General features: G+C 57.7%; 3 protein-coding genes across 3 annotated transcripts; 2 read left to right on the forward strand and 1 right to left on the reverse strand.

Moving 5' to 3' along the window:
- Window positions 1–1,030: 1,030 nt before the first annotated feature.
- On the forward strand, window positions 1,031–4,392 carry NDUFC2 (NADH:ubiquinone oxidoreductase subunit C2). Its single transcript, XM_049823119.1, has 3 exons — window positions 1,031–1,267; window positions 3,138–3,281; window positions 4,191–4,392. Exons 1-3 carry the CDS (start codon window positions 1,129–1,131, stop codon window positions 4,238–4,240), a joined length of 333 nt encoding a protein of 110 aa, XP_049679076.1. The 5' UTR covers window positions 1,031–1,128; the 3' UTR covers window positions 4,241–4,392.
- A 4,734-nt stretch (window positions 4,393–9,126) lies between these two features.
- LOC126048316 (thyroid hormone-inducible hepatic protein-like) lies at window positions 9,127–10,208 on the reverse strand. The gene is made up of 2 exons (XM_049823169.1): window positions 9,741–10,208; window positions 9,127–9,454 (listed from the first exon to the last, which is right to left on the reverse strand). The coding sequence occupies exon 1, from the start codon at window positions 10,158–10,160 to the stop codon at window positions 9,759–9,761; it is 402 nt and encodes a 133-aa protein (XP_049679126.1). The 5' UTR covers window positions 10,161–10,208; the 3' UTR covers window positions 9,127–9,454; window positions 9,741–9,758.
- A 2,788-nt stretch (window positions 10,209–12,996) lies between these two features.
- LOC126048317 (thyroid hormone-inducible hepatic protein-like) lies at window positions 12,997–14,078 on the forward strand. Its single transcript, XM_049823170.1, has 2 exons — window positions 12,997–13,464; window positions 13,751–14,078. Exon 1 carries the CDS (start codon window positions 13,045–13,047, stop codon window positions 13,444–13,446), a length of 402 nt encoding a protein of 133 aa, XP_049679127.1. The 5' UTR covers window positions 12,997–13,044; the 3' UTR covers window positions 13,447–13,464; window positions 13,751–14,078.
- Window positions 14,079–26,957: the final 12,879 nt, after the last annotated feature.

Raw genomic sequence — 26,957 nt, forward strand, 5'->3', positions numbered from 1 at the left:
TGCCCCCCCCCCCCCCCAGCAGTTCTTGAAATTTCTTCCATGTTAGTTGCAGAATGTGACACACGCCCCCCGGAAGGGTCAGCCCATGGGATGGTTACACTCTGTCTCGTCTTTGAATATTTTGGATGTCAAAATAGAGTGCAGCTCTTGTTAGGACAGTGGGTGGGTAGTAGAGCAGTTGCTGTGGCCATTTGCATAAGCACAAAACTTGTATATTTAAACTTTTCACAGCCAGCAAGCTCATTTTCAGACTTTTTTCACTGTTTTTTTCATTACTTTCTATTAGTTCCTGCCTTTTTTTTTTTACTGCATTAACTACTTTGCCATGGTCTTTTTAGCTGCTGTAACTGCTGGCAGTGCCTTGGTACAGCTTCCACCTCTGTTCTACGTTCCATCTAAGCCTCAAAGTTCTGGGCAGGGTTGGACACCTATAATGCTCATATTTATCTGTCTATGGGTGCTATCCTGCATAGGGGAATGGTAATATACTGACAAAAACCTCTCTGTGCTCTTCTCCAGCAGTGCCTTTGCAAATTGAGCTGAAATCCTCCAAGGACTCCTGCCTCAACTTCGGCATCTCCCGCTAAGGAGTGGTGACAGCCCAACCTCCTCCTGTGTGGAGAAAAGCTGAATAATAATTTTTTTTTTTAGGAAAGAGGCTGGGAATCCTTTGGGACCTGTGATGTGTTCAAAGGTGTTTTTAATGGTTATGTCAATCCTGGTACTGTTACACTGGGTTTAATGTGATTTTATAGTAATTAAAAAAGAATAACAACGGGGTAGGTGTTAGTCTTTAATCTGTTGGCAGGAAGAGCTCTGAAAAGGAATTGGTTTTGATTTCAGGGTTTAATTAAAACCCTAATTGAACGACAGACCACCCTCCCTGTGGCCAGTGGGGCCGAGCCGCGTCACCCAGCGGCCTCAGGCCTGCGGGAACCCCCGCCCGATCCCGGGTAAAGCCGGCCGATCCGGAGGGTGGGTTTGTGAGCGGTTTGGGGGTTTTTTTTTGGCGAAATCCCTAAAAGCCGGGCAGGGCGGCGGAACCCGAGTGCGCGGCTGCGGTGGCGGCGGCGGAGCGAACGCGCTGCCGCACCGCTCCGACCGGTCACCTTCGGCGGGCCGGCCGCCATGGTGTTCCTCCCGGACGAGTCGCGGTCGTTGCCGCCGCCTCCCCTCGTCAATAAGGGCTCGGTCTGGCTGGGTTTCACCGGCTGGGTCGCGGCAATGCTGGATAACAGCTTCAACAAGCGTCCCGTCATCCGATCCGGTGCGGCGGGGCTGGGAGGGAGGTGGGAATGGCGGGAGGGGAGGGCGGGAAGCCCTGAGGTGAGGGGCTGGGGAGGGGGGTGTGTGTGGGGGTTTGGGGTGATTGTGTGGGATATGGAGGCGGGGAGGGAAGAGGAGGTAGCCCTGAGGTGAGGGGCTGGGGGGGTTAGAGGGGTTTGGGGGGCTGGGGACCGGCGTGTGTGGGATTTGGGGTGACTGTGAGGGATACGGGAGCAGGGGAGGGGGCCCTGGGGTGAGGGGATGGGAGGGGGAAAGGGGGTGCTCTGTGCGATTTTGGGGGGGATACAAGGGGAGGGAGCCCTGAGGTGAGGGGATGGAAGGGATGAGGGGGGGGGGAAAGGGGGTGCTCCGTGGGATTTGGGGTGACTCTGTGAGGAATACAGGAGCAGGGAGAAAGAGAGGGGGCCCTGGGGTGAGGGGCTGGAAGGGATGGGGGGGGGAAAGGGGGTGCTCCGTGGGATTTGGGGTGACTCTGTGAGGGATACAGGAGCAGGGAGAAAGGGAGGGAGCCCTGGGGTGAGGGGCTGGAAGGGATGGGGGGGAGAAAGGGGGTGCTCCGTGGGATTTGGGGTGACTCTGTGAGAGATACAGGAGCAGGGAGAAAGGGAGGGAGCCCTGGGGTGAGGGGCTGGAAGGGATGGGGGGGGGAAAGGGGGTGCTCCGTGGGATTTGGGGTGACTCTGTGAGGGATACAGGAGCAGGGAGAAAGAGAGGGGGCCCTGGGGTGAGGGGCTGGAAGGGATAGGGGGGGAAAGGGGGTGCTCCGTGGGATTTGGGGTGACTCTGTGAGGGATACAGGAGCAGGGAGAAAGAGAGGGGGCCCTGGGGTGAGGGGCTGGAAGGGATGGGGGGGGAAAGGGGGTGCTCTGTGGGATTTGGGGTGACTCTGTGAGGGATACAGGAGCAGGGAGAAAGGGAGGGAGCCCTGGGGTGAGGGGCTGGAAGGGATGGGGGGGGGGGAAAGGGGGTGCTCCGTGGGATTTGGGGTGACTCTGTGAGGGATACAGGAGCAGGGAGAAAGGGAGGGAGCCCTGGGGTGAGGGGCTGGAAGGGATGGGGGGGGAAAGGGGGTGCTCTGTGGGATTTGGGGTGACTCTGTGAGGGATACAGGAGCAGGGAGAAAGGGAGGGAGCCCTGGGGTGAGGGGCTGGAAGGGATGGGGGGGGGGAAAGGGGGTGCTCTGTGGGATTTGGGGTGACTCTGTGAGGGATACAGGAGCAGGGAGAAAGAGAGGGGGCCCTGGGGTGAGGGGCTGGAAGGGATGGGGGGGGAAAGGGGGTGCTCCGTGGGATTTGGGGTGACTCTGTGAGGGATACAGGAGCAGGGAGAAAGAGAGGGGGCCCTGGGGTGAGGGGCTGGAAGGGATGGGGGGGAAAGGGGGTGCTCTGTGGGATTTGGGGTGAGTCTGTGAGGGATACAAGGGAAGGGGGTGCTGGGGTGAGGGGCCGGAAGGGATGGGGGGGGAAAGGGAGTGCTCTGGGGGATTTGGTGTGACTCGGGGGGGGGGGGGATACAAGGGGAGGGGACCCTGGGGTGAGGGGTCTGTTGGCAGGGGCCAGATGGGAGGGGGCTGGGGAAGGAGGGGGGTGGGGTGGGATTTGGGGTGACTCTCTGAGGGATATGGGGGGGCAGGAAGGGGAGGGAGCCCAGAGGAAAGGTGGGGTCTCTCTGGGGGGCCTGCAGGTGAGGGTGCTGTAGGGACTGGGGGGGGGCTGACCATGGGGGTGAAGCAAGGAGAAAGGAGCTGGGGTGTGGGGGGCCAAAGTGTCGGGGGGGCTGGGGAAAGCAGGGGGCCCATCTGGGGCTGGGAGATGGGCTAAGACAGGGTGACGTTCCTCCTCCTGCTGCAGGTGTTCACCGCCAGATCCTCCTCGCTACCGTGGGATGGTTTGTGGGCTATTACCTCGTTAAACGTATGGAGTACATACATGCCAAACAGGACAGAGAGTTGTTTGAGTACGTCAGGCAGCACCCGGAAGACTTTAAGGGAGCAGGTATTATAAGCTGGTATTTTAAGAAAGACATCAGCCTGCCATAACGTACCGGTTAACAAGTGCTAATATATGTAAAGATGTTGCTAGGCTGCTTGCAGAGTCTGGTCTTTTCTGGCAAGCTGTACTGACCGCTAACTCTTTCCTGCTTATTCACAATCTAAATTGCAACAGTGTTAAGGATTTTATGATATGAAAATAGTTATTTTTACTGAGCCGATCAGCTGCCTTGATGACCAACTCTTCCTCCTAGAAGCTTTTTTTAATATAAAGATGACAGAGACAAAAAATAAGCACAGACTAAACTTGTGCTGCTGAAGGAAAAACAAAGAAACTAATGATAATTAGAAAAAGTGGGGGTTATTCTTCTAAAATGACAATTTTACTGTTTGTTCTTGTAAAATTGCAGTGCATGTCAATTTAAAAAACGGTGTGATGAATATTCAGAAAATAAGCAGAGCAGGTGAAAAAAGAATAAATAGAAATGTCAGGAACCCTGAAGCTGTGTTGGCTCTTGCTGGCTTAGGGCCTTGGTGAAGAACAGCATTTTACTAAATGTAATCACTAAGCCCAGCAATGCAATGGCAAATTGTGGCGAAAATTGTCTGTTTTCTAATAAAATACAGTTAGGTGACTCTGGCTGTTGGATTGTAATCCACATCATCCCATGTTGGGAGGCATATGTAGAAATAAAGAACTGTTAATATTGAGATCTCTTTGCAGGGATCTGTGGGGGGCTGTATGGAAAAGAATTTAAGAATTCAGTTTATGCAGCAAGCGAATAGTGCGCTGTTGGTAGCAAAAAGCAGATCTTGGTGGCTTTGTTAACTTTAAGACTTAATATTAAAAATCTTCAGAATTTATCTCAATTGCTGATTAGGTTTTTGCAACTCTACTGATTCCCTTTTGTAGAAAAAAAAAGAATAGGAGAGCTTTTGGAGGATTTCCACCCAGTTCGCTGAGGATTTCTCCAGCAGCAATGTGTCACAGGGTGCATCTACTGAACTAATTCTGTACCGAGAACTTCAGCGGGCTGGCTGTAACTGTTCAACCGTCCATGGCTTGGAAAATGAACCATTACTTGCTTTCATGTAATAAAACCTATGATTAAATACTTGGTGTTTAATTATTTGTTCTCCTGTTCCATTATGGTGTATCAATATATAGGTGACTGGTGTTTGTAATATGATAACTTTGATTCACCCCTTTTTCAGTTACTTTATTTTAATTGTGAAAAGGGAAGATTGTTCATGCAGTATATATCTTACAAAAACCCCAGAAAGTAGTTCTATGAATTCCTCCTTTTTATTTCTCATTGACGTTTTTCTAACATGCTCTGGACCAGCCCCTGTAGATACTGTAGCCGAAGGCTTGCTGTGAAATTAATTTTGTCCTGCTAGTGAAAATAGATGCTCTCCTTAATTAATTCCCTCTCTATATTTTGCATTCTTGTGTTACTTTTTCTTTGCTGGGGGTGAGGATTCAACCTTTTTACTTTCTCACTTGGTTGTTAGCTCCCAAATCCACATACTGAACCGAAATGTGTTCCAGACACACTGAGGATCTGCAGCAATTCCGAATTTCACTGCAGAGTGCTCGACACCTCTGGAGCTCGATGCACTTGCAGTTGAGGCTGCTCCAGTTATGAATGATTTTTATGAAATTACCTCTGCGCTGTTTTTCAGCACCTGCCTTGGGTTCCTCCTGCGCTGCCACGTTCCCCGTGTGCGCTTGGTGTGACTTTCTGCTCTGTGCGGTGTCTCAAAGCGCTCTCTCCAGCTCCTCTTCCCCAGGGATACTTCTCGCTGTGCTCTGGGTGCCGTTGCCTCACCCCTGCCTCCAGCCTGGTGCTGCGCCGAGGTATGGGATGGTTGGGTCCCTCTCCTTGCCTCGTCAACAGGGACCGATTCTGCTCTCAGGTGATGTTTCAGCAGAACTTCAGAGCTCCTTGGACCTGCTGGTGAAACCCAGCGGAGCTCCATTTGTGGCCGCTGGCTCACCTCGCTCTGTCCCATCCCTTGTGGGCCCTCCTCTCTGCTCGAGGGCACAGGGACGAGCGTCCCCCTGCAGAGGCCACGTGTCTGGGCTGTGTGTTCAGCAGATCCACACGTTTTTCTGCATGGAAAATGAGGATCGGCTTTTGCTGACGTTGCTGTTGACATAAGGAAGACAGTCTTTACAATGAGGGTGGGAAGACACTGGAGCACATTGCCCAGAGAGGTTGTGGATCCCTTGAAGTGGTTATGGTCAGGTTGGACGGGGCTGTGGCTGCCCTGATTTAGTGGAAGATGTCCCTGCCCAAAGCTGGTTATGTTAAGGAGGAGGGTGACCATCAGCTGGATTAAATAGTGACCAGGGAATTACGGAAGGGACTCTGAAAATCCAGAAGGTCTCAGCCCGAAAGGAAGCACGACAGCTCCCAGCGTGAGGGAGAGACCTCGGAGGGGCAATGGCAGGAGTCGAAGCCCGCCGGGCGCTGCCGAAAGCAGCCCTGCTGGCATCCCAACCTCCACACAGGCCTGGCAGAGCATCCTCCTGGTGGGACGCTGCGAGCAGCCTGCAGCCAGAGCTCCTGGACTGACGGCATGGGGGGCACCAGGCGGGCAGAGAGCCGGAGTCGGCGGTGGGGAGGCTGGAAGGCACCGCTGGGGACGGTCGAGTCCAGCCCCCGCTCAAGCAGGGTCAGCGACGGGAGCGTGTCCGGCTGGGTTCTGGGTATCTCCGAGGATGGAGACTCCACCGCCTCCCTGGGCAGCCGGTGGCAGTCTTTGACCACCCGCAGCTTTAGGGGGAAGTAAATCAATAAAGAAGTAAGTAAATGTTTTTCTTAGGTTCAGGTGGGATCTCTTGGACTTCAGTTTGTGCCCATGGCCTCTCGTCCTGTCGCTGGGCACCACTGGGAAGAGCCCGGCTCCACCTTCTCCACGGCCCCATCAGGTCTTCAGACGCGTGGATGAGATCCCCCTGAGCCTTCTCTTCTCCGGGCTGAACAGTCCCAGCTCGCTCAGCCTCTCCTCGTACGGACCATGCTCCGGCTCCTTCATCGCCCTCATGGGCCTCCACGGACTCTCTCCAGCGTGCCCATGTCTCTCGTACTGGGGAGCCGGGACCGGACCCAGCGCCTGGATGTGTCCCACCAGGAGAGAGCAGAGGGGAAGGACCCCTCCCTCCTCCTCCTCCCAGGAGGCCGGTGGCCGTCTTTGCCCTGAGGACGCCGTGCTGGCTCGTGGCCACCTTGGCCACCCAGGGAGCCAGGCCGGGGGGGCGCGGGTGCGAATTCGTGGGGTGCTTTCCCACCGGCACCCACCTGAGTGGGCAATAGGCAGCGGCAGGGGGTACAGCTGAGGCCAGAGCCCCCCGAATCCGAAGGCAGGGGTGTGCAGGCAGGGAACCTGCCCTCCCGCGAGGGGTGGGGGTGCTGGCAGCCCACCCGTACTTGGGGGCGGTGGGGGACCTCTTGGGACTGGGTAGAGAAGGGTACCTGGGATTCCTTACGTGTGTAACGTTTTGGGTCAAAACCGCGCTTCGCCTCCTGTCTTCCCGATACCGAGCCTGGGTGCCCAGGTCACCGCTTTCTGCTGAACTGGATGTCGTTAGGCAGATATAAATAACCTGCCGCAATCCTGACCTGCTCCAAGGATGTGAACGGAAAAGTTTGTTTCCCCGTGGCAGCTGGCAGCGGTGCCGGTGCTCCGGGAGCCTTTCCAGGGCAGCGCAGAGCCAGCATCCCCCTGCCACGCTGGAGAGGGCTGGATCCGCCCCGTCTGCCCTCGTCCTGCCGGGGACCTGGGCTGCGTTTTTTTAAGGACAAAGACCTTTTCCGTGACGATCTCGCCTCCCTTATCAGCCCTGTCCAACAGCGGTGGCCAGCAGCAGGGCACCGTCGGGGCTTGACGCATCCCCGGGGCAGCGTGAGGCAATGCCCTGCAATCGGAGCAGGCAGAAGTTTCCTACGAGGCGGCAGCGTCGGGGCCGGCTGGACAGACAGGAGCTCGCAGAGAGGGGCCTGGGCGTGCTGGGGGATTGCAAGCGGACCGTCAGTCGCCAGCGTGTCCTTTCAGGTGTCTCACGCCACACAGCTTTTCTGGGAACGTCTCCCATCAGTCACGTTCAAGAGCGGTGCTGAGCGCTTCCCTGGCTGTCCCGCTGTGATACTTCCCCGGGCACCACCAGCCCCTCCAGCTGCCCGGTGCTCAGCCCGAGCCAAAAGCCATTGACGGAGGTGACCGCACTGTGACCGCCGTCTTCTCCAGGTGACAGAAGTCCCATCCCTGAGCTCCAGCCAGGTGGGCCACCAGCGGGACATCACCTCCTCTGTGGTCCTCACCTCACCGGGAACCGACGTCCCTCCATTCCTCACGGCTCAACACCCGGCTCTGCCACCAGCATGGAGGCAGAGGAGCTCCAGAGGTCTTCTGGAGTCCCCAAGTCCACCTTCCAGCTCCACTTCTGCCATGGCACGAACCGTCGCACCGCAGCGGGAGGTGGCTTTGCACTGGGGACGGCCTCGGCCTCTCCCAGTATCGCCCTGGTGCTCCCTTTTCTCTGGATAAGAAGAGACTTCAACTTTGCCCACGCTGAGGAGGCAAAGATCTGCTCTGAAGTCCTCACGCTGGCTGGAGGCACTTGTGTTTCCCCACGTTTTGGGGCACTTCGTGCTCGGCAGCTGCTTTCACAGAAAAGCAAGGCTTTGGGGCCGTGGTGCAACGAGCTCCTTGGGTCGCTGTGGCCACAGACGTGGTGTTTGGGCAAGCCTCCCCGCTGACCCACCACCCTCTTGGGGAGCAGGTCCCCCGCCACGGCTTGGGAGGGGGGAAAATGCCACCACGCGTGTCTCCGAGTGTCCCCATGGTGTCCCCAGCACCTCTTGCTGTCAGATCTCCCATGCCTCTGAGTCCTCCGAGCCCCCCGGGACTGCTCTTGTCCTCGCTTGAACCTGACCGGGACAATTTCAGATGTGAGGCGGCTCTGGATCTGGCCCCAGCAGACCCCTCCAGAGCCCCTGGCCCCCTCGCTGGCCACTCGGCCACTGGTGGCTGGACAGCCCGTCCCTGCTGCCCGTGCTCGGGGAGGACAAGCTGAAGCCAGCGTGATCTCAACAGCCAGGAGAAACGGCCTGAAGGAGCGAGAGGAGATGGGACCCTCCACCGTAACCCCAAGATTTGTGTCGGGACGTGGGGCTGGGGTCCCGGGGGCAGCTGCTTTCCGTAGGCGCTGAGACCTGCAGCTCTGCTGGCCCCTGGGGACGGTCCCCAGGCTCAGCCCCGCTTGGGGCAGCTCCAGGGCAGAAACCCCTGACGAGCAGGAGAAAGGCACGGGGAGCTGTGGGGCACGGGGCAGCACCAGCAGTGGTGGGACAACCCGGGGAGAGCTCTGAAGAGAATGCTGAACCTGGTGACTGTCTCCAGCACGGGTCGGCGTCTCCCACCCTCCCTGCTAGGTACACAGCAGCAGGCTTCAAGAAGAAGTTTCTTCGCTCTGAGGGTGGTGAGGCGCTGGCACAGGTTGCCCAGAGAAGTTGTACGTTCCCCAAACCTGGCAGTGTTCAAGCTCGGCTTGGACGGGGCTTTGAGCAAGCTGGTCTAGGGGAAGGTGTCCCTGTCCGTGGCAGGGGGCTGGACCAGACGGTCTCAGAAGGTCCCTTCCAGCCCAAACCACCCTGTGACAACTCGTTGTCCCTTCAAGTTCCCCATCACTGCACTGGAAAGTCCCCTCCCAGCCGAGGCCCTGTACCCCTGCCCCATGCCGGGGCACTCTCCAAGGCCTCCAGCCGGCAGAAAGCCCCACACTGACAATGGTTTACAGCGCTCGTTTTATTAGCAAAGAGTGGGGAAACACCCCTCGGAGTCCAGGTACCAGCTGGAAAAGGGCTCGGCAGCCGCAGGGGACCGCCGGAGGTCGGGGCCACCGCCTTCGTGCCGCTCTTTGAAAATAAAGAGGAGGGCACGAGCCTGCGACTGTCCCAGCGGACCTCCCAGCACCACCAGATGCTTCTTCCTACGAGGATACGGCACCGGCTGGTTCTCGGGCGGTCGCAGCCGTCGCCGGCGTGCGGTGCCGGCGCTGGGAGATCAGCTGCCGCGGCGCGGGGAGGGCGAGCGGGGCTGGGGGAGAGCCCGCGGCGGTCGATGGTCGGCGACGGGGACGTCCTCTCCTTCGTGCCGCCAGCGCTCATCCTGCAACAGCAGTTGTCCTTAACCCCGAGGCCATCCCCGGGACATACCCGCTCCACCAGCCCGGGGGCCGCAGACCCGGAATCCCCGGAGCCTGCGCACGGAGGGACGGATGGGACGAGTCCTCTCCTTCGGCACAGAGACGGCGATCTGCGGCACCGGAGGGGACGGCCCGCATTTCAAGGCGCTCCCCGGTAGATCCCCACCCCTGCGGAGCGGCGGACCTCTCCGGGGACATCGGCCGCCCCTCGCGCCGCGGCCCCGGGCTCCGCGTCCCCCCAGCTCTTACCTGTCGTCTGGGGCAGGGTCACCAGCTGGGCTGCCCCTCGCTGGGGCTGATCTGCTCCAGGATCTGGCTGTACCTCCGGGTCAGGGCGTTGGTGTCCCTGGTGAGGTGGGTGAGGACCTGCTGCAAGCCGGCCAGGTGGTGGGACAGGCGCTCCTCCAGCTGGGCGTCCACGGCGTCGGCGTCGGCCGAGGACGCGTCGGCGTCGGCGTCGGCAGCGCTGGGGCTCTGGTCGGTGACGGAGGCCAGCCCTTTCTCCACCACGGGCTTGATGGCCTTGAGGAGCTGGTAGCGCTCGTAGAGGTCCGCGCGGCCGCCCGTGGCCGGGGCCGCCCCCTCCTGCTGCGGGAAGACCCCTCGGAGCAGGCTGGGGAACATCACCTCCTGCTCCATCTTCTGGGTGGCCGAGAAGTACTGCTCCATGGCCCCGCTCCCGCGGCTCCGGCAGCGCCGCTCTGCTCCCTTCTTGGGGTGCCGCCCGCTCCCCGTCCCCGCCGAGGGCTTTTTATGCGGGACCGGGGCACGTCCCTCCTCCGCTGTCCTCTCCTGCCAGCCTGGAGCCGGGCTGGACGGCCGTGGGGCCGGGCTTGGCTCCAGCCCAGCTGGGGCTCGGCCACGCCGCGGCCCTGGCTCTCTGCGATCCGTCCCGGTCCGGCCTCCCGCGGCCTTGGCCCCAGCTGGACGGGGTCCTGCCGCGTCCCCGCGCCGGGCGCTGCGGGGTGGGTGGGAGCGGAGGGGACGGGGACCTCTCCTCTCCTGTCCTGCCCCAGCCCCAGCCCCCGACATCTCCATTCCCGGGGGAGCGTGGGGCCAGATCCTGCCCCTCGGTGCGGGCAGCAGTGCTGCCGGGGGGCTGTTGCCTCTCCCCCCTCCTTGCTGCCACGCTCTCGGGACGTGAACCCTCCGCCGACGTTGAGCAACCAGTTCTTCTGTCCGCAACTGCTCCCTGGAGGTGGCGGTTGCAGCCGCCCGTGTGGAAAATCTCACTGGGCATGAACCACTGCGTGGTGTCCCACCTGGGATCCCTGGGACAGGTATGGGATGAAATGCCGCAATGTGAAACTGCTATTTTGGCACGTGGCACGGAGCTGTTGCTTCCCACGGGGGAGCGCAGACGGGGCCGCCATCTCCCCCACTGCCCCCTCAGTGGGGCAGAGGCCACGGCTGGGGCAACAGCCAGCACCGCATGTCCCTGCGTGTGTGGCAATCGGGGAAGATTTGTTCTATTTGGGGAAAGGCCGCAAGGTCCCTTGGCCCTTTTGCAACCCTCGGTGGTGGCAGCTCTCCCACTGCCCTCCCCCCCCTCCATGTCCCAGCCAGGTATCTGCTGGGAGATGTCCTTCCCCGTGGGGACATGTAGGCAGTTGTCACCCCAGCCAGCCCCTGGCAGGGGGCTCGGTGCCACGACTCCCCAGGACATGCGTTCCCTCCCCAGGCATGTTCTCGGCCCGTGGGGACGTCTCTGACCCACCACCTCCAGCTCTGCCTGGAGCTCAGCCCAGGGCAGGGCTACGCTCTCTCGGTGGTTCTCCCGGTGGTGCCACGGCAGGGATGTGACAGCAGGAGATGCTCGGGATGACACAGGGACATTTGGGGGCACGTGTGTGGTGGCATTTCCAACCCCCCTCGTGAGCTGTGGCTGGGGATGGACTCCCCAGGAGGATGGTGGGCTGAGAGGAGGCTTGCCCAAACACTGGGTCTGCAGCTGCAGAGACCCGTGGATCTCATTGCATCTCCCAAGGGCTCCAACGTTCCTGAGCGGCCTCCCCTGGACCCCCCACTGGCGCTGGGTGCCCCATTTTGGCTCAGCCCAGCCCCAGCCGTGCCACAGCCTCACGGTGGCCGTGCCGGGCTCCAGCCCCGGCCCCTCTCCCCCTGCTCCTGCCATCGCTGCCAGTGGTGGTGATTCCCCCGCCCCAGTCTCTCCCAGCAGGATGAGGGGGGCCCATTTTTATCTGATGGGGTCCCTGGAGGCATGGGGAGGGTTTGGGAATGATTCATGTCCCAACGACAGGGATTTGGGGAGCGACCTGGGGCTGCAGAGCCCATGTAAACCCCTGACGTTCTGCCCCAAGCGCTGTGTCAGCTCGGGAGGATGATGCCAAAGCCAAAAAAAAGGAGCAGGGGGGACAGAGTGTCCCCCGTCTCCCTCTGCCCCAGGAGCCCTGCAATGTCCCTGCACATCCCAGCAGCTCCACAGTGGTCCAGCCACAAAACCTGGCTGAGCTCCCTGCACGTGGCCAGAAGCACCCACACACCTCAGCGTAGCGCTGGGTCCCACAGCAGGACACAGCAGAGGTGACGGGGGCACCCAGTAAGGGACAAGAGGGGCGCTGGGGACGGGACTGGGGGGTGAGAGGGCAGGCGGCAGGGTGGGCACCTGGCTGGGACGTGGAGGGGCGATGGGAAAGCTGCCACCACCGAGGGTTGCAAAAGGGACGACGGACCCTGTGGCCTTTCCCGAAATAGAACAATTTTCCCCGATTGCCACACGCCGCAGGGACACGCGGGGACGGGCCGTTGCCCGGCCATAGCCTCTGCCCTGGGATGGGGGCAGCGGGGGGTGGCCCTGTCCGCACGCCCCCACGGGCAGCAATGGCTCCGTGCCGCCACCACGGGAGTTTCACATCGTGGTGTCAGGTCCCTGAACCCGTCCCTGCCTGGCTGGGGGAAAGCCCAGGGGAAGGGGATGTTTTTGGAGACCCCCATGGCTGGGCATCAGCTGGCTCCTCTGTCCCAGGCCCCCACGTGGGACCCCACATTGCAGCACATCCCCGATGGAACTTTTCCGTACGTCTGCAGAAGAGGGTTGCTCAACGTCGGCGGAGGGTTCACGTCCTGAGAGCGTGGCAGCAAGGAGGGGGGAGAGGCAACAGCCCCCCCGGCAGCACTGCTGCCCGCACCGAGGGGCAGGATCTGGCCCCACGCTCCCCCGGGAATGGAGATGTCGGGGGCTGGGGCTGGGGCAGGACAGGAGAGGAGAGGTCCCCGTCCCCTCTGCTCCCACCCACCCCGCAGCGCCCGGCGCGGGGACGCGGCAGGACCCCGTCCAGCTGGGGCCAAGGCCGCGGGAGGCCGGACCGGGACGGATCGCAGAGAGCCAGGGCCGCGGCGTGGCCGAGCCCCAGCTGGGCTGGAGCCAAGCCCGGCCCCACGGCCGTCCAGCCCGGCTCCAGGCTGGCAGGAGAGGACAGCGGAGGAGGGACGTGCCCCGGTCCCGCATAAAAAGCCCTCGGCGGGGACGGGGAGCGGGCGGCACCCCAAGAAGGGAGCAGAGCGGCGCTGCCGGAGCCGCGGGAGCGGGGCCATGGAGCAGTACTTCTCGGCCACCCAGAAGATGGAGCAGGAGGTGATGTTCCCCAGCCTGCTCCGAGGGGTCTTCCCGCAGCAGGAGGGGGCGGCCCCGGCCACGGGCGGCCGCGCGGACCTCTACGAGCGCTACCAGCTCCTCAAGGCCATCAAGCCCGTGGTGGAGAAAGGGCTGGCCTCCGTCACCGACCAGAGCCCCAGCGCTGCCGACGCCGACGCCGACGCGTCCTCGGCCGACGCCGACGCCGTGGACGCCCAGCTGGAGGAGCGCCTGTCCCACCACCTGGCCGGCTTGCAGCAGGTCCTCACCCACCTCACCAGGGACACCAACGCCCTGACCCGGAGGTACAGCCAGATCCTGGAGCAGATCAGCCCCAGCGAGGGGCAGCCCAGCTGGTGACCCTGCCCCAGACGACAGGTAAGAGCTGGGGGGACGCGGAGCCCGGGGCCGCGGCGCGAGGGGCGGCCGATGTCCCCGGAGAGGTCCGCCGCTCCGCAGGGGTGGGGATCTACCGGGGAGCGCCTTGAAATGCGGGCCGTCCCCTCCGGTGCCGCAGATCGCCGTCTCTGTGCCGAAGGAGAGGACTCGTCCCATCCGTCCCTCCGTGCGCAGGCTCCGGGGATTCCGGGTCTGCGGCCCCCGGGCTGGTGGAGCGGGTATGTCCCGGGGATGGCCTCGGGGTTAAGGACAACTGCTGTTGCAGGATGAGCGCTGGCGGCACGAAGGAGAGGACGTCCCCGTCGCCGACCATCGACCGCCGCGGGCTCTCCCCCAGCCCCGCTCGCCCTCCCCGCGCCGCGGCAGCTGATCTCCCAGCGCCGGCACCGCACGCCGGCGACGGCTGCGACCGCCCGAGAACCAGCCGGTGCCGTATCCTCGTAGGAAGAAGCATCTGGTGGTGCTGGGAGGTCCGCTGGGACAGTCGCAGGCTCGTGCCCTCCTCTTTATTTTCAAAGAGCGGCACGAAGGCGGTGGCCCCGACCTCCGGCGGTCCCCTGCGGCTGCCGAGCCCTTTTCCAGCTGGTACCTGGACTCCGAGGGGTGTTTCCCCACTCTTTGCTAATAAAACGAGCGCTGTAAACCATTGTCAGTGTGGGGCTTTCTGCCGGCTGGAGGCCTTGGAGAGTGCCCCGGCATGGGGCAGGGGTACAGGGCCTCGGCTGGGAGGGGACTTTCCAGTGCAGTGATGGGGAACTTGAAGGGACAACGAGTTGTCACAGGGTGGTTTGGGCTGGAAGGGACCTTCTGAGACCGTCTGGTCCAGCCCCCTGCCACGGACAGGGACACCTTCCCCTAGACCAGCTTGCTCAAAGCCCCGTCCAAGCCGAGCTTGAACACTGCCAGGTTTGGGGAACGTACAACTTCTCTGGGCAACCTGTGCCAGCGCCTCACCACCCTCAGAGCGAAGAAACTTCTTCTTGAAGCCTGCTGCTGTGTACCTAGCAGGGAGGGTGGGAGACGCCGACCCGTGCTGGAGACAGTCACCAGGTTCAGCATTCTCTTCAGAGCTCTCCCCGGGTTGTCCCACCACTGCTGGTGCTGCCCCGTGCCCCACAGCTCCCCGTGCCTTTCTCCTGCTCGTCAGGGGTTTCTGCCCTGGAGCTGCCCCAAGCGGGGCTGAGCCTGGGGACCGTCCCCAGGGGCCAGCAGAGCTGCAGGTCTCAGCGCCTACGGAAAGCAGCTGCCCCCGGGACCCCAGCCCCACGTCCCGACACAAATCTTGGGGTTACGGTGGAGGGTCCCATCTCCTCTCGCTCCTTCAGGCCGTTTCTCCTGGCTGTTGAGATCACGCTGGCTTCAGCTTGTCCTCCCCGAGCACGGGCAGCAGGGACGGGCTGTCCAGCCACCAGTGGCCGAGTGGCCAGCGAGGGGGCCAGGGGCTCTGGAGGGGTCTGCTGGGGCCAGATCCAGAGCCGCCTCACATCTGAAATTGTCCCGGTCAGGTTCAAGCGAGGACAAGAGCAGTCCCGGGGGGCTCGGAGGACTCAGAGGCATGGGAGATCTGACAGCAAGAGGTGCTGGGGACAACATGGGGACACTCGGAGACACGCGTGGTGGCATTTTCCCCCCTCCCAAGCCGTGGCGGGGGACCTGCTCCCCAAGAGGGTGGTGGGTCAGCGGGGAGGCTTGCCCAAACACCACGTCTGTGGCCACAGAGACCCAAGGAGCTCGTTGCACCACGGCCCCAAAGCCTTGCTTTTCTGTGAAAGCAGCTGCCGAGCACGAAGTGCCCCAAAACGTGGGGAAACACAAGTGCCTCCAGCCAGCGTGAGGACTTCAGAGCAGATCTTTGCCTCCTCAGCGTGGGCAAAGTTGAAGTCTCTTCTTATCCAGAGAAAAGGGAGCACCAGGGCGATACTGGGAGAGGCCGAGGCCGTCCCCAGTGCAAAGCCACCTCCCGCTGCGGTGCGACGGTTCGTGCCATGGCAGAAGTGGAGCTGGAAGGTGGACTTGGGGACTCCAGAAGACCTCTGGAGCTCCTCTGCCTCCATGCTGGTGGCAGAGCCGGGTGTTGAGCCGTGAGGAATGGAGGGACGTCGGTTCCCGGTGAGGTGAGGACCACAGAGGAGGTGATGTCCCGCTGGTGGCCCACCTGGCTGGAGCTCAGGGACGGGACTTCTGTCACCTGGAGAAGACGGCGGTCACAGTGCGGTCACCTCCGTCAATGGCTTTTGGCTCGGGCTGAGCACCGGGCAGCTGGAGGGGCTGGTGGTGCCCGGGGAAGTATCACAGCGGGACAGCCAGGGAAGCGCTCAGCACCGCTCTTGAACGTGACTGATGGGAGACGTTCCCAGAAAAGCTGTGTGGCGTGAGACACCTGAAAGGACACGCTGGCGACTGACGGTCCGCTTGCAATCCCCCAGCACGCCCAGGCCCCTCTCTGCGAGCTCCTGTCTGTCCAGCCGGCCCCGACGCTGCCGCCTCGTAGGAAACTTCTGCCTGCTCCGATTGCAGGGCATTGCCTCACGCTGCCCCGGGGATGCGTCAAGCCCCGACGGTGCCCTGCTGCTGGCCACCGCTGTTGGACAGGGCTGATAAGGGAGGCGAGATCGTCACGGAAAAGGTCTTTGTCCTTAAAAAAACGCAGCCCAGGTCCCCGGCAGGACGAGGGCAGACGGGGCGGATCCAGCCCTCTCCAGCGTGGCAGGGGGATGCTGGCTCTGCGCTGCCCTGGAAAGGCTCCCGGAGCACCGGCACCGCTGCCAGCTGCCACGGGGAAACAAACTTTTCCGTTCACATCCTTGGAGCAGGTCAGGATTGCGGCAGGTTATTTATATCTGCCTAACGACATCCAGTTCAGCAGAAAGCGGTGACCTGGGCACCCAGGCTCGGTATCGGGAAGACAGGAGGCGAAGCGCGGTTTTGACCCAAAACGTTACACACGTAAGGAATCCCAGGTACCCTTCTCTACCCAGTCCCAAGAGGTCCCCCACCGCCCCCAAGTACGGGTGGGCTGCCAGCACCCCCACCCCTCGCGGGAGGGCAGGTTCCCTGCCTGCACACCCCTGCCTTTGGATTCGGGGGGCTCTGGCCTCAGCTGTACCCCCTGCCGCTGCCTATTGCCCACTCAGGTGGGTGCCGGCGGGAAAGCACCCCACGAATTCGCACCCGCGCCCCCCCGGCCTGGCTCCCTGGGTGGCCAAGGTGGCCACGAGCCAGCACGGCGTCCTCAGGGCAAAGACGGCCACCGGCCTCCTGGGAGGAGGAGGAGGGAGGGGTCCTTCCCCTCTGCTCTCTCCTGGTGGGACACATCCAGGCGCTGGGTCCGGTCCCGGCTCCCCAGTACGAGAGACATGGGCACGCTGGAGAGAGTCCGTGGAGGCCCATGAGGGCGATGAAGGAGCCGGAGCATGGTCCGTACGAGGAGAGGCTGAGCGAGCTGGGACTGTTCAGCCCGGAGAAGAGAAGGCTCAGGGGGATCTCATCCACGCGTCTGAAGACCTGATGGGGCCGTGGAGAAGGTGGAGCCGGGCTCTTCCCAGTGGTGCCCAGCGACAGGACGAGAGGCCATGGGCACAAACTGAAGTCCAAGAGATCCCACCTGAACCTAAGAAAAACATTTACTTACTTCTTTATTGATTTACTTCCCCCTAAAGCTGCGGGTGGTCAAAGACTGCCACCGGCTGCCCAGGGAGGCGGTGGAGTCTCCATCCTCGGAGATACCCAGAACCCAGCCCGACACACTCCTGTCGCTGACCCTGCTTGAGCGGGGGCTGGACTCGACCGTCCCCAGCGGTGCCTTCCAGCCTCCCCACCGCCGACTCCGGCTCTCTGCCCGCCTGGTGCCCCCCATGCCGTCAGTCCAGGAGCTCTGGCTGCAGGCTGCTCGCAGCGTCCCACCAGGAGGATGCTCTGCCAGGCCTGTGTGGAGGTTGGGATGCCAGCAGGGCTGCTTTCGGCAGCGCCCGGCGGGCTTCGACTCCTGCCATTGCCCCTCCGAGGTCTCTCCCTCACGCTGGGAGCTGTCGTGCTTCCTTTCGGGCTGAGACCTTCTGGATTTTCAGAGTCCCTTCCGTAATCCCCTGGTCACTATTTAATCCAGCTGATGGTCACCCTCCTCCTTAACATAACCAGCTTTGGGGCAAACACCCTTCAGACACGTATGGTCTGTTCATTATCACCTTCTTCTTTTAGCAGGGTTCATTATCAAGGCCATTAGCCAAGGGTGGGCTCTGTGAGACCCTGCACCAGCCCTGAAGAAGGAGGGTGGCTGGCATGGGGCTCATGGGGGAGTCTCCCTCTCCAGAAAAACCTGTCACTTGCTCTCCTTCCACCCTCCTCTAAACTGCCCAGATCAAGGCAGCTTTCCCATGGTGCTGCCTGCACTGGAGGTCAGGATCTGGCCCCACTCTCCTGGTGCCCCAGGAACAGTGGGGATGGTGGGGACAGGAGAGGAGAGGTCCCCATCCCCTCCGCTCCCACCCGCCCCGCAGCACCCGGCGCGGGGACGCGGCAGGACCCCGTCCAGCTGGGGCCAAGGCTGCGGGAGGCCGGACCGGGACGGATCGCAGAGAGCCAGGGTCATGGCGTGGCCGAGCCCCAGCTGGGCTGGAGCCAAGCCCGGCCCCACGGCCGTCCAGCCCGGCTCCAGGCTGGCAGGAGAGGACAGCGGAGGAGGGACGTGCCCCGGTCCCGCATAAAAAGCCCTCGGCGGGGACGGGGAGCGGGCGGCACCCCAAGAAGGGAGCAGAGCGGCGCTGCCGGAGCCGCGGGAGCGGGGCCATGGAGCAGTACTTCTCGGCCACCCAGAAGATGGAGCAGGAGGTGATGTTCCCCAGCCTGCTCCGAGGGGTCTTCCCGCAGCAGGAGGGGGCGGCCCCGGCCACGGGCGGCCGCGCGGACCTCTACGAGCGCTACCAGCTCCTCAAGGCCATCAAGCCCGTGGTGGAGAAAGGGCTGGCCTCCGTCAATGACCAGAGCCTGCCTGGCACCGATGCTGATACAGCCTTAGATGAGGGTGCAGACAGCAATCTGGAGGAGCGCCTGTCCCATCACGTCAATGGCTTGCAGCAAGTTCTGACAGACCTCACCAAAAACACCAAAGCCCTGACCCGGAGGTACAGCCAGATCCTGGAGCAGATCAGCCTCAGTGAAGATCAGTCCAGCTCTTGAGCCTGCATCCCCAGCCTCTGAGGTAAGAGCTTGGGGAGATGCTGTGCCAAGGAGGAGCTGGCTGAGGGGTAACACACTTTGTCCTCTTGCCCCATAGCTGGGTCGCTTTCTGATGTTTGCATCACACCCCAAATCCCAGGAGTTATGAGTCTGCACTTCATTGCTCAACAGATACATCCTCCTGGATTTGTCTTTCTCAATTGCCCACTGGTGCAAGCTGTGCCACTGAACAAAGGTGGCTTTGTGAGCTCCGCGTTGCCCCCAAGGCTCATTGCAGCATAGGCAATGTCTGGCTGCTGCTGGGCAGAGACAAAAGATCCCAGGGACAAAAGGGCAGGGTGGTTGGAGGACCCTGACCTCTGCACTCCAGAGCTGCCAGACACTGGTGCTCCAGCCGTTTCTCTTTTTTTTTCTGATGGAAAACACAACAGAGTCATTTTTAGGGAGCAATTTGGCACTTTCAGGTCTCCAAATGTCTAAATTTTACATGCCACCTGCAAACGGCTCAGACACTTCAATCTTTCCATAGCCTGGAAAGCAAACCCATCCTCCGTGATGGTGGGACTTTCATCCCTGAGGGACACATCCCTGTGGCTCACCAGAGTTGGGGCTCACAGTCAAGGTCCTTGTAGTGAAATGGAGAGCGTAGAAAGGTGACAGCAACAACAGGGAGCACTAATAGGGACTTTACAATGTTAACCCTCATTTTGGAGGAAACCAAGCCAGGAATGAGGACATCCTGGCCAAACTGTGTTCGTTATCCCCACAGGGTGATCTGTCATCTGCAGCCCAGCGGCACTTTTTCTCCTGTGCCAAGTCCCACCGAGGAAGATCCTTCGTGAGCAGTGCAGAACTCGGCCATCTGTCCGCCGGGTGCTGCCTGTACCATCCGACTCGCCCTGCAGCTGATCCTACTGGCAACCTTACTGCTTTGTTTCAGCCCTGTCCCAAGAGGATTTCTGCAGGGCAGAAATGAGTGTTTCACGTTATTGCTTTGTAGAAGCCATCCGTAACTTCGAAGCAATGCTTTTTTCTGCTTGTGACTCAACCCCGCCAACCGGTCTCTTTGATAATGTAAATGAAACACAAAGCCTTGTGCAAATGTGTCCTGTGTTTCCTACCAGCTGTCACTTCTGTATAGCTACTGTCCCCCAGCCCATGAGGATGAGGGGACCTTGGCCACCGAGGCCACACTCCAGCGGAGGGAGGTGAGCTGGGTTTCTCTGGCAGGGAGTGGGAATTGGGTTTGCGTTGGGATGGATGACTCTCCCACCTTGCAAAAGCTTGGTGTAATCCTACCATCGTCCTGTTCTGGGTGCTGGGATCCCAACCTGCTCCCCAGCATCCTTCCTTCCCTTCCCCAACATGCCTTCCTTTCTTGGACCCCCAACTTCTCAGCTCCCCACCCCAATCGGTACCTGCACATCCCTTCCCTCAGCCCACACTCATCCAGCCCTTCAGACCCAGCACCATCTCCACCACACACAGCCCTGGGGACAACCTGCCACAATCCCCACCAGCCCCAGCAACACTGGGAGGCAATTCTGCCTCCTCCCTGCTTCACCATGGCAGCCTCCAGAGCTGGGGGCAGAGGAGGAGGAGGGGATGCTCAGCTGGGGTGAAGAGGAAGACAGGATTTTGCTCACCTTCAATTCCTGTGAGCTGTGGGGAGACCAGGGGCGAAGCCCTCACTGGGTGGGTGGGCAGGGGGTGCAAGCCCTGGGAGGGGGGGGTTGGAGTCATCAGCACAAGCTGGGTCCCACCTCCAAGTGACTCCTTCCCTCCCAGACACATCACCTGGAGAAGTCCTACTGAGCTGGGCACTAAAGGGACATGTCCCCTTGCCTCTTCAGGCCATTTTAAAACAAATTCAGCTGTTGAAATAGCATTGCTTTGACTGAACAAACACTGGTCCTCCATCAGCTTTGTGCTTTTGATTAAAGAAACTGAGATCTCTGAGCATCTGTGGTGAGAGGAGGACTGCGACCATGCCCTGGGTTGCAGGCTCCAGTTGTGTTCCATGTGTTGCTGCACGTGCTCTCTGAATCTGCCGTATCACAAGAGTGAAATAACATCCTTCAGACTGAAATCAGAGACTCATCAGCTCTATAAGTCTCAGACTAAAATGAGCAAATGATGATTCCTGTTTCTTCCCATCACCTGGAGGCAGCTCTATGCCTTCGTCATGGGTTCATGTTCACGTTAACCCCTTTAGTGGGGCCCTGATTGCTCAGCAGCACTTTGAAGCTCCACAGCATTGTAAAAAACCAGAAAAGCAGGACCTCCATCCTTGCTTTTATTTTAGTGAAACCTTAATAGCACAGAAAAAAAAAGAAAAATTATTGCACAATTTAACAATGAAATGCACTGTGGCTTCAAAGCGTCCCCCCACCACACCCCCTGTCCTGATATCCTCAGCAATGGTAGATGCTGTCTCAAAATCAGTCATGCTTAAATCTCTGCACAGTCTCAAAAACACCCCAGAAGCACCAACTGTCCTACAGTCCTTGCACAGAAGGAACCTAGCAGTGGTCTGGGGACACCTGATGCCCCACATAATTCCTCAGGGGAATACATTCTCTTTGACAAGCAGGGTCATCCCATACCCAGGCAAAGTTTTGCTATAGATCAAAACTAAACATGATCCCCTTTATGCTGCTTTAATAGATGAAGACTGATGAAGGAACCTAGTTGTGTTAATGGAGACCCTCTCTGCAGTGTACTGACCACAAGAAGAGACGAGCTCCCTGGCTGCCTGCTGAGGCTCAAAACCAGAATGCAAATAAAAAGGACTCACACATATACATGGTGAGGGGACAAAAACATTTGTAAGACACACATGTACGTCTTACACAGAGATACATTCCATATGCATTATTTTATATATATATATGCATACATGTTAATCTTTGTTTCAGGCAAAACTTTTCATGGGGAGGGAGCAGACTCAGATTTCAGAGGGGAAGAATTTATGACATAGAATTCAGGACCTGTGAATGGTCTATTTTTTGCCCAGCACTCCTTGTCTGATCCTGGTCAACCTTTTGCCAGTCTGGTCCTCAGCTTGCTCTTCTCCTTGCTTAAGAGTTAATGCTCATTCAGAGCTTCGACTTAGGGGGAAGACACAATGTGCAGAGCAAGGGCAATTTCTCGTTTGCTGCATTCTGTTCTCCCAGGATTTCTTAGAGAGAGACACTCCCTGAAAGACCCAGCATTGCACAAGGACAAATCAAAGTATCCATAAACTGTTGTGAATATTGTGCCCAAGCACCCATCAGGGAAACAGGGCAGGAGCTGATAAAAACCAGAGCTTATCATTGCCTAGAAGCTCTGCAAAGGGAACAATGCATTTCTGCAATGGTGTGAACGTTGGGAAATGCCCCTATAACACCCAGTCTGAGCTGCTGTAATGTGGAAAGCGTCAGCAAAATGTGAATAATGTGTGAAATGGGAACTGTATAAACCATCCAATTGCATCAACAGCCCAAGTCAAGGGAGGAGGTGCTGGAAAAAATACCACCAAACCACATATTCTTTGGCAGGAACATCTCACCAGGGGACAGAGATATCTGCCACTGATACCCGGAGGGAGCCCCAGGAATGTAGATCTTTTCTCTAGCTCCCCAGCAGCTTATTTCCACAGCAGATGCCCAAAGATTTCCTCTTGATCGAAACCTTGGTCTCACAGTGCCCCACAGATACACAGCCAAAGTCTGTCTTCTCTTTCCCTCCTTATTTCTGTGCATCTAGCTGGCAGCAAATGGTCTTATCTCTCAGCCTTGCTTTTCCATGACTGGCCCAGTCTCTCCTCTCCTTCCACCAGCCTGGGAGAAGTGAGTTGTAGCCCCAGCAATAAGACCAAGCATAAACCCACTGGCTGGGTTGCCATCCTTCATAGAAATAATCCTCTTTTCTGCAGATCATCCTTTTTCTGGTTAGGCCAACAGCATTAGCCTGAACTTGGACTAGAGACAACCCCGTGTCCCTCGAGATGGAGCAACCAACTGAATGGACTCATGCCAACACCTTCAATAGGACTGTTGTGTGACAGGGACCTGGGAATAGTGGCACCCGTACACTCAGCTCTGCCCCACACACCCCATGTGGCATGCCAAGCGTTGGGAGAGAGCTCGGGAAGGGAAAGCACATGAGAGAGATGGCCAAGAAGAGGGCACTGTTGTATCTAGTTTGGCTTCTTGCTCCAAGAAAGCCTACAACCTAAGCTGAACACGATATAAACACGGGAAAGAAGTCAGTGGGCATGAGGATCAGGAGAATAATGTGGTTTCTCAGGAATGTGGACACTGATGGGCCTGTTGGTCTGCTTTAACCGATGGCAATATGAGTAAACGTTTAAGCCTGTAGCCCAAGGATGCCTCACCCCGTTCATCCACTGGGGACGGCGCATGCACTTGCTTGGCCAGGAGGCATTTTGCTCCCTTGGCTTTTGATGGTGTCCTGGGGCCTGTCCAAAGCCAGCTCAGCTCTTGATGCAAGCCACCAGCCATGCATTCCCCAGGTCCGTGAAGGTGGGTGGAGCTGACAAACAACTGGAAGGCAGCGGGTAGAAATACCAACGGTGTTTGCACAGCATGTGGCTGTTTGATTTAGGAGTGGCTCCTGGATTGCAGAGCCACCAGCCCAACTTCACCGGTGCAACTCCTGAGCACAGCTAAAGCAAACTGCTGATGGTTTTGCTTTTCAGCCATATCACATTTCGTCCAGCTATGGTAGAATTTTGCCCACGTGAGGGTCTCCCCCTGCACTGTGGGCTCCAGTAGGAACAAATCCCCAGGATCTGGCCGTGCAGGGTGCAGGTGGAGCAATGTCAGTGACAGCTGATGTGAGGACAGTGACTCATGGATCCCAAGTGCTTGTGACCGGTGACAAAGATATGCTTCACAAATTGCACAGGCTAGCCACAGGTCACTAGAGCAACCTGACAATTTGCAGGAGTCAGGGAATGGGCTTCAAAAGACAAAAAAAAAAAATATCTGTTTTTCCTGTGACCTTTGCAAGAGACCTGGCTTGTCTTGGTGCATCCTGCAGCAAACTCCAGGACAGAGATCGGGATGCCCTGCCAAGTCCCAGCTGGAATGAATACTATCCACATGGTAGTTCAGAAGAGCTGTGCCAAGTTTTTTGCCTCTCCTCTTTGCTAACCTATCCATCACTGTTTAAAATAACTTGGCTCATTCCCTAGGTTTCCACAGAAATCTCCTCCACTGAGATGCCCTGGAGCAGATGTGTCCTGGGAATCAGCTTCTTTAGGTGCCCTTTCCACCGATTTATCATCACTCCCAGCAGTGATAATGCTAAGTGGCTGTAATACACCATGAAGGGTGGAGATCAGGTACGGATTGTCACCTCCATGTTCCAGGCAAATGGTCCAGAGCAAAAGGGCTTTTTCCCCTTGAGAAACTTAGATACTAGAGAAGAGGGAACAAGAGGAGAAAGGCAAACAGAAGCTGCTCCCAGCTGCTTCCCCACGTGAACTTCTCATTTCCCTTCCTGTTTTAAGCATGTAATTCTTTTTTTTCCCCTTGGATTTAGTGTATTTACTTGTACTAGGGCATAAAACCCAAATCTGAATGTTGCTGATCTAATTCTCTTAAACAGAAGCTGCCAATTCAATGTGTTAAGGAAATCTGTTAAAAATACTTCTGTGGCTAATAATATTTTCCAAACCCAGTTCATTGTTATGTACATATTTATACAATTTTCAAAACCCACATATTTATTCCACACAAAGCCATTGTCAAGTTATTCATTCTTTGGCAGACACAAAGTTCTCAGCATTAGTATGATTATTGTTATGATTCATACTGTGGTTGCTTGTACAAGGTCCAGGCATAGGCTAATCCTTTCATGCAAAGACAGTGAAAGGATGGTCCCTGCCTGAAAGAGCTTACAGTCTTGGAAATAACCCTATTCTATTAAAAAAAAACACACGGGCAGAGAGAAATCTACTTTTGACGGGTCTACAAAAGAAATGTCAGGGCCAGTGGCCATGCCAAGCAGAATAGGCAGATGGCTTGAAGCATCACCGTGCTCAAGGAGTCAGGAGAGGACTGAAGAACATCTAACTGGTTCTTTTTCCTTGTCCTCCTCATGGCTGCGTGACCCATTTGGGAAGTCAGCCTCTCCAAGAGGTCTCAGCAGCCTCCCCTTTGAGGGCAGGACCTTGCCGATCCTGCTTGATCTCCTCTGCAAACATCCTCAGAGCTCTCTTTCTCTGCTCAACAGCAAGCACATGGAGCCCCAACAGACCATCCGTGCATCAGTTGCAGCTTTAAAAGGCTCAAAGGATGAAGGATTTCAGGCATCCAGGCCAACTGATAACAAACATAAAGCCCAACAGAGATCCTGGGTGGAAATTCCATCTTAGTACAAATCAAACCCCATTCCCCAAAGGGATAAACCCCACTAACCTCCCTGAAACAGCACAGCTGTGGCCAGAACTCTCCAGGGGTGCGGAGCAGCAGCTACAATGGAGCTGCTGGTTGTGGGAATCCCAGGACCCTGGTCGCCTGAGGCTATGGAGATGTTCATGGTCTTGGCTTTTTACTTCCTTCTCAAGGGAAGAATGAGGTTCAAACCAGCCTCAGCTAGCTGTTACCAGCAGCGTGGACTGCTGAGAGTCTTGTCAGAGCTGTCTCCTCCAGAACCTTCCAAAACCCTGATCCCACTTCTGCCTTTCATGGGCTGCTCCCCCACCCACTGGTTTCCTCAGCATGCCTTTCACCATGGGGTAAAAGGAGGACTGACAAACTGCAAGAGTGACTGTTTCCACTTAGTGCAGGCACAGAGGGCTTTGATGCAGAGTCGGATGCCTGCCCAGCAAAGCTGTGACACCAAACAGGTCAAATGTGTGGTCCTAGTAATCCAGGATGCCACCTCTGATGTGACCACCTAAAAAAAAGGCACCAAATCCCCCCGGGCAGGCAGCGATATGCCAATGGCTTGGGCTGTGAGAAGTTCTTCCTAAGGCCTCTTTTGAGATCAGATGAATTTGGCAGTTTAAATCAAATCCTTATTGAGAAGGGGGAAAAAAATCCAACTGGGAGTAATTTGTATAGCAGGACTGAAAAATGCCATCTTAAAGCAAGACGTGCAGTTGGTGAGATTAAAAAGTCCCAGAAGCAGCACAAATAATAACAATCAGATTTTTCTCATACATGGTGACTTCCAGCCAAAACACTTCACAGACTTTCAGGCTGATTCTTTGTTCCATAATGTGCCAGCAAAAGTGGCCAAGATGTAAAAAAGGAGTAAAAGAGTGGGGGAACCAGACCAGTATGTTCATCAGACTGAAGGACCAGCTTTGGTTGGCCTAGCAGTAGCAAAGATTTGTGGACATCAGCTAACAACTAGTCATTTTGCTGAAGTGGTAAGAATCTGCACTGCGGCATTGAAGGTTTGGCCTCAAACTGCATCGGCCACCCTTGATTCTGGTTTGGGGAAACGTTTCAGATGAGCTTTTGAAAAAAGTAACCTCTTCTACTGGTCTTCACCCTTCCCAAGTGAAAAGCTTACGGGAGCAGAGAGGTGACAGTCCACCCATCTATCCAGTTCTGCAGCTGCAGAATTGAAAGGTTATCACCTCCAGCATCGAGCATGTGCCATATAGAACGACTCTGAACTCCACCTCCGCCAGTTATATCCAGGGTATTTTCTGAAGCACCTACATGAGCCAGCCCAAAGAATGGGATTTGCAGGAATCAAAAGCCCAGAACATGCTCATCTTCCAGCTCTCCCCATTTTCCAATAAGCATTGATTTTTTAAAATTTATTACAGGTCACAAAACCTGGCCTCCCAAGCAGATCTCACTAGCTATTTTTCTGGTCCGGCAAAGGGGAAATTCAAAGCAGCAGAGATAACTCAGACACAGGTTATTATTGAAGATCCCTCAGGATGCTTCAGAGCAGCAGAAGCAACATGTAAGTTGGGTTCGATGAGAGGTTCACCCAAATGCCCAAAGCATTCAAAAGAATATGGGTCCAGCTTTGATGGAGCCTTGGGAGAGGACTGGCTTTATTCTCAAAGTGAGTGAATCAGTGCAAATTATAACCCTTTTTTGCTATGTGCCTCAAGCTTCTGGTCAGATCAATGCTCTATTCTGGGAAGATATAGATCCAGCAAAATCCTTGGAGGATGGAAACCCAGCAAAGCTGGTGTCCATAAGCACAATGCAGATTTTGTGCAGATGGTTTCCTTATATACCACACTGTCATTTTTCATCATTAAAATCTCCCCCAGGAAGATTTTTAGGCAGTGCAGTATTTGTCTGAGATTT

The sequence above is a fragment of the Accipiter gentilis genome, chromosome 19, assembly GCF_929443795.1.
Source record: "Accipiter gentilis chromosome 19, bAccGen1.1, whole genome shotgun sequence".
In the NCBI taxonomy this organism is placed as follows: Eukaryota; Metazoa; Chordata; class Aves; order Accipitriformes; family Accipitridae; genus Astur; species Astur gentilis.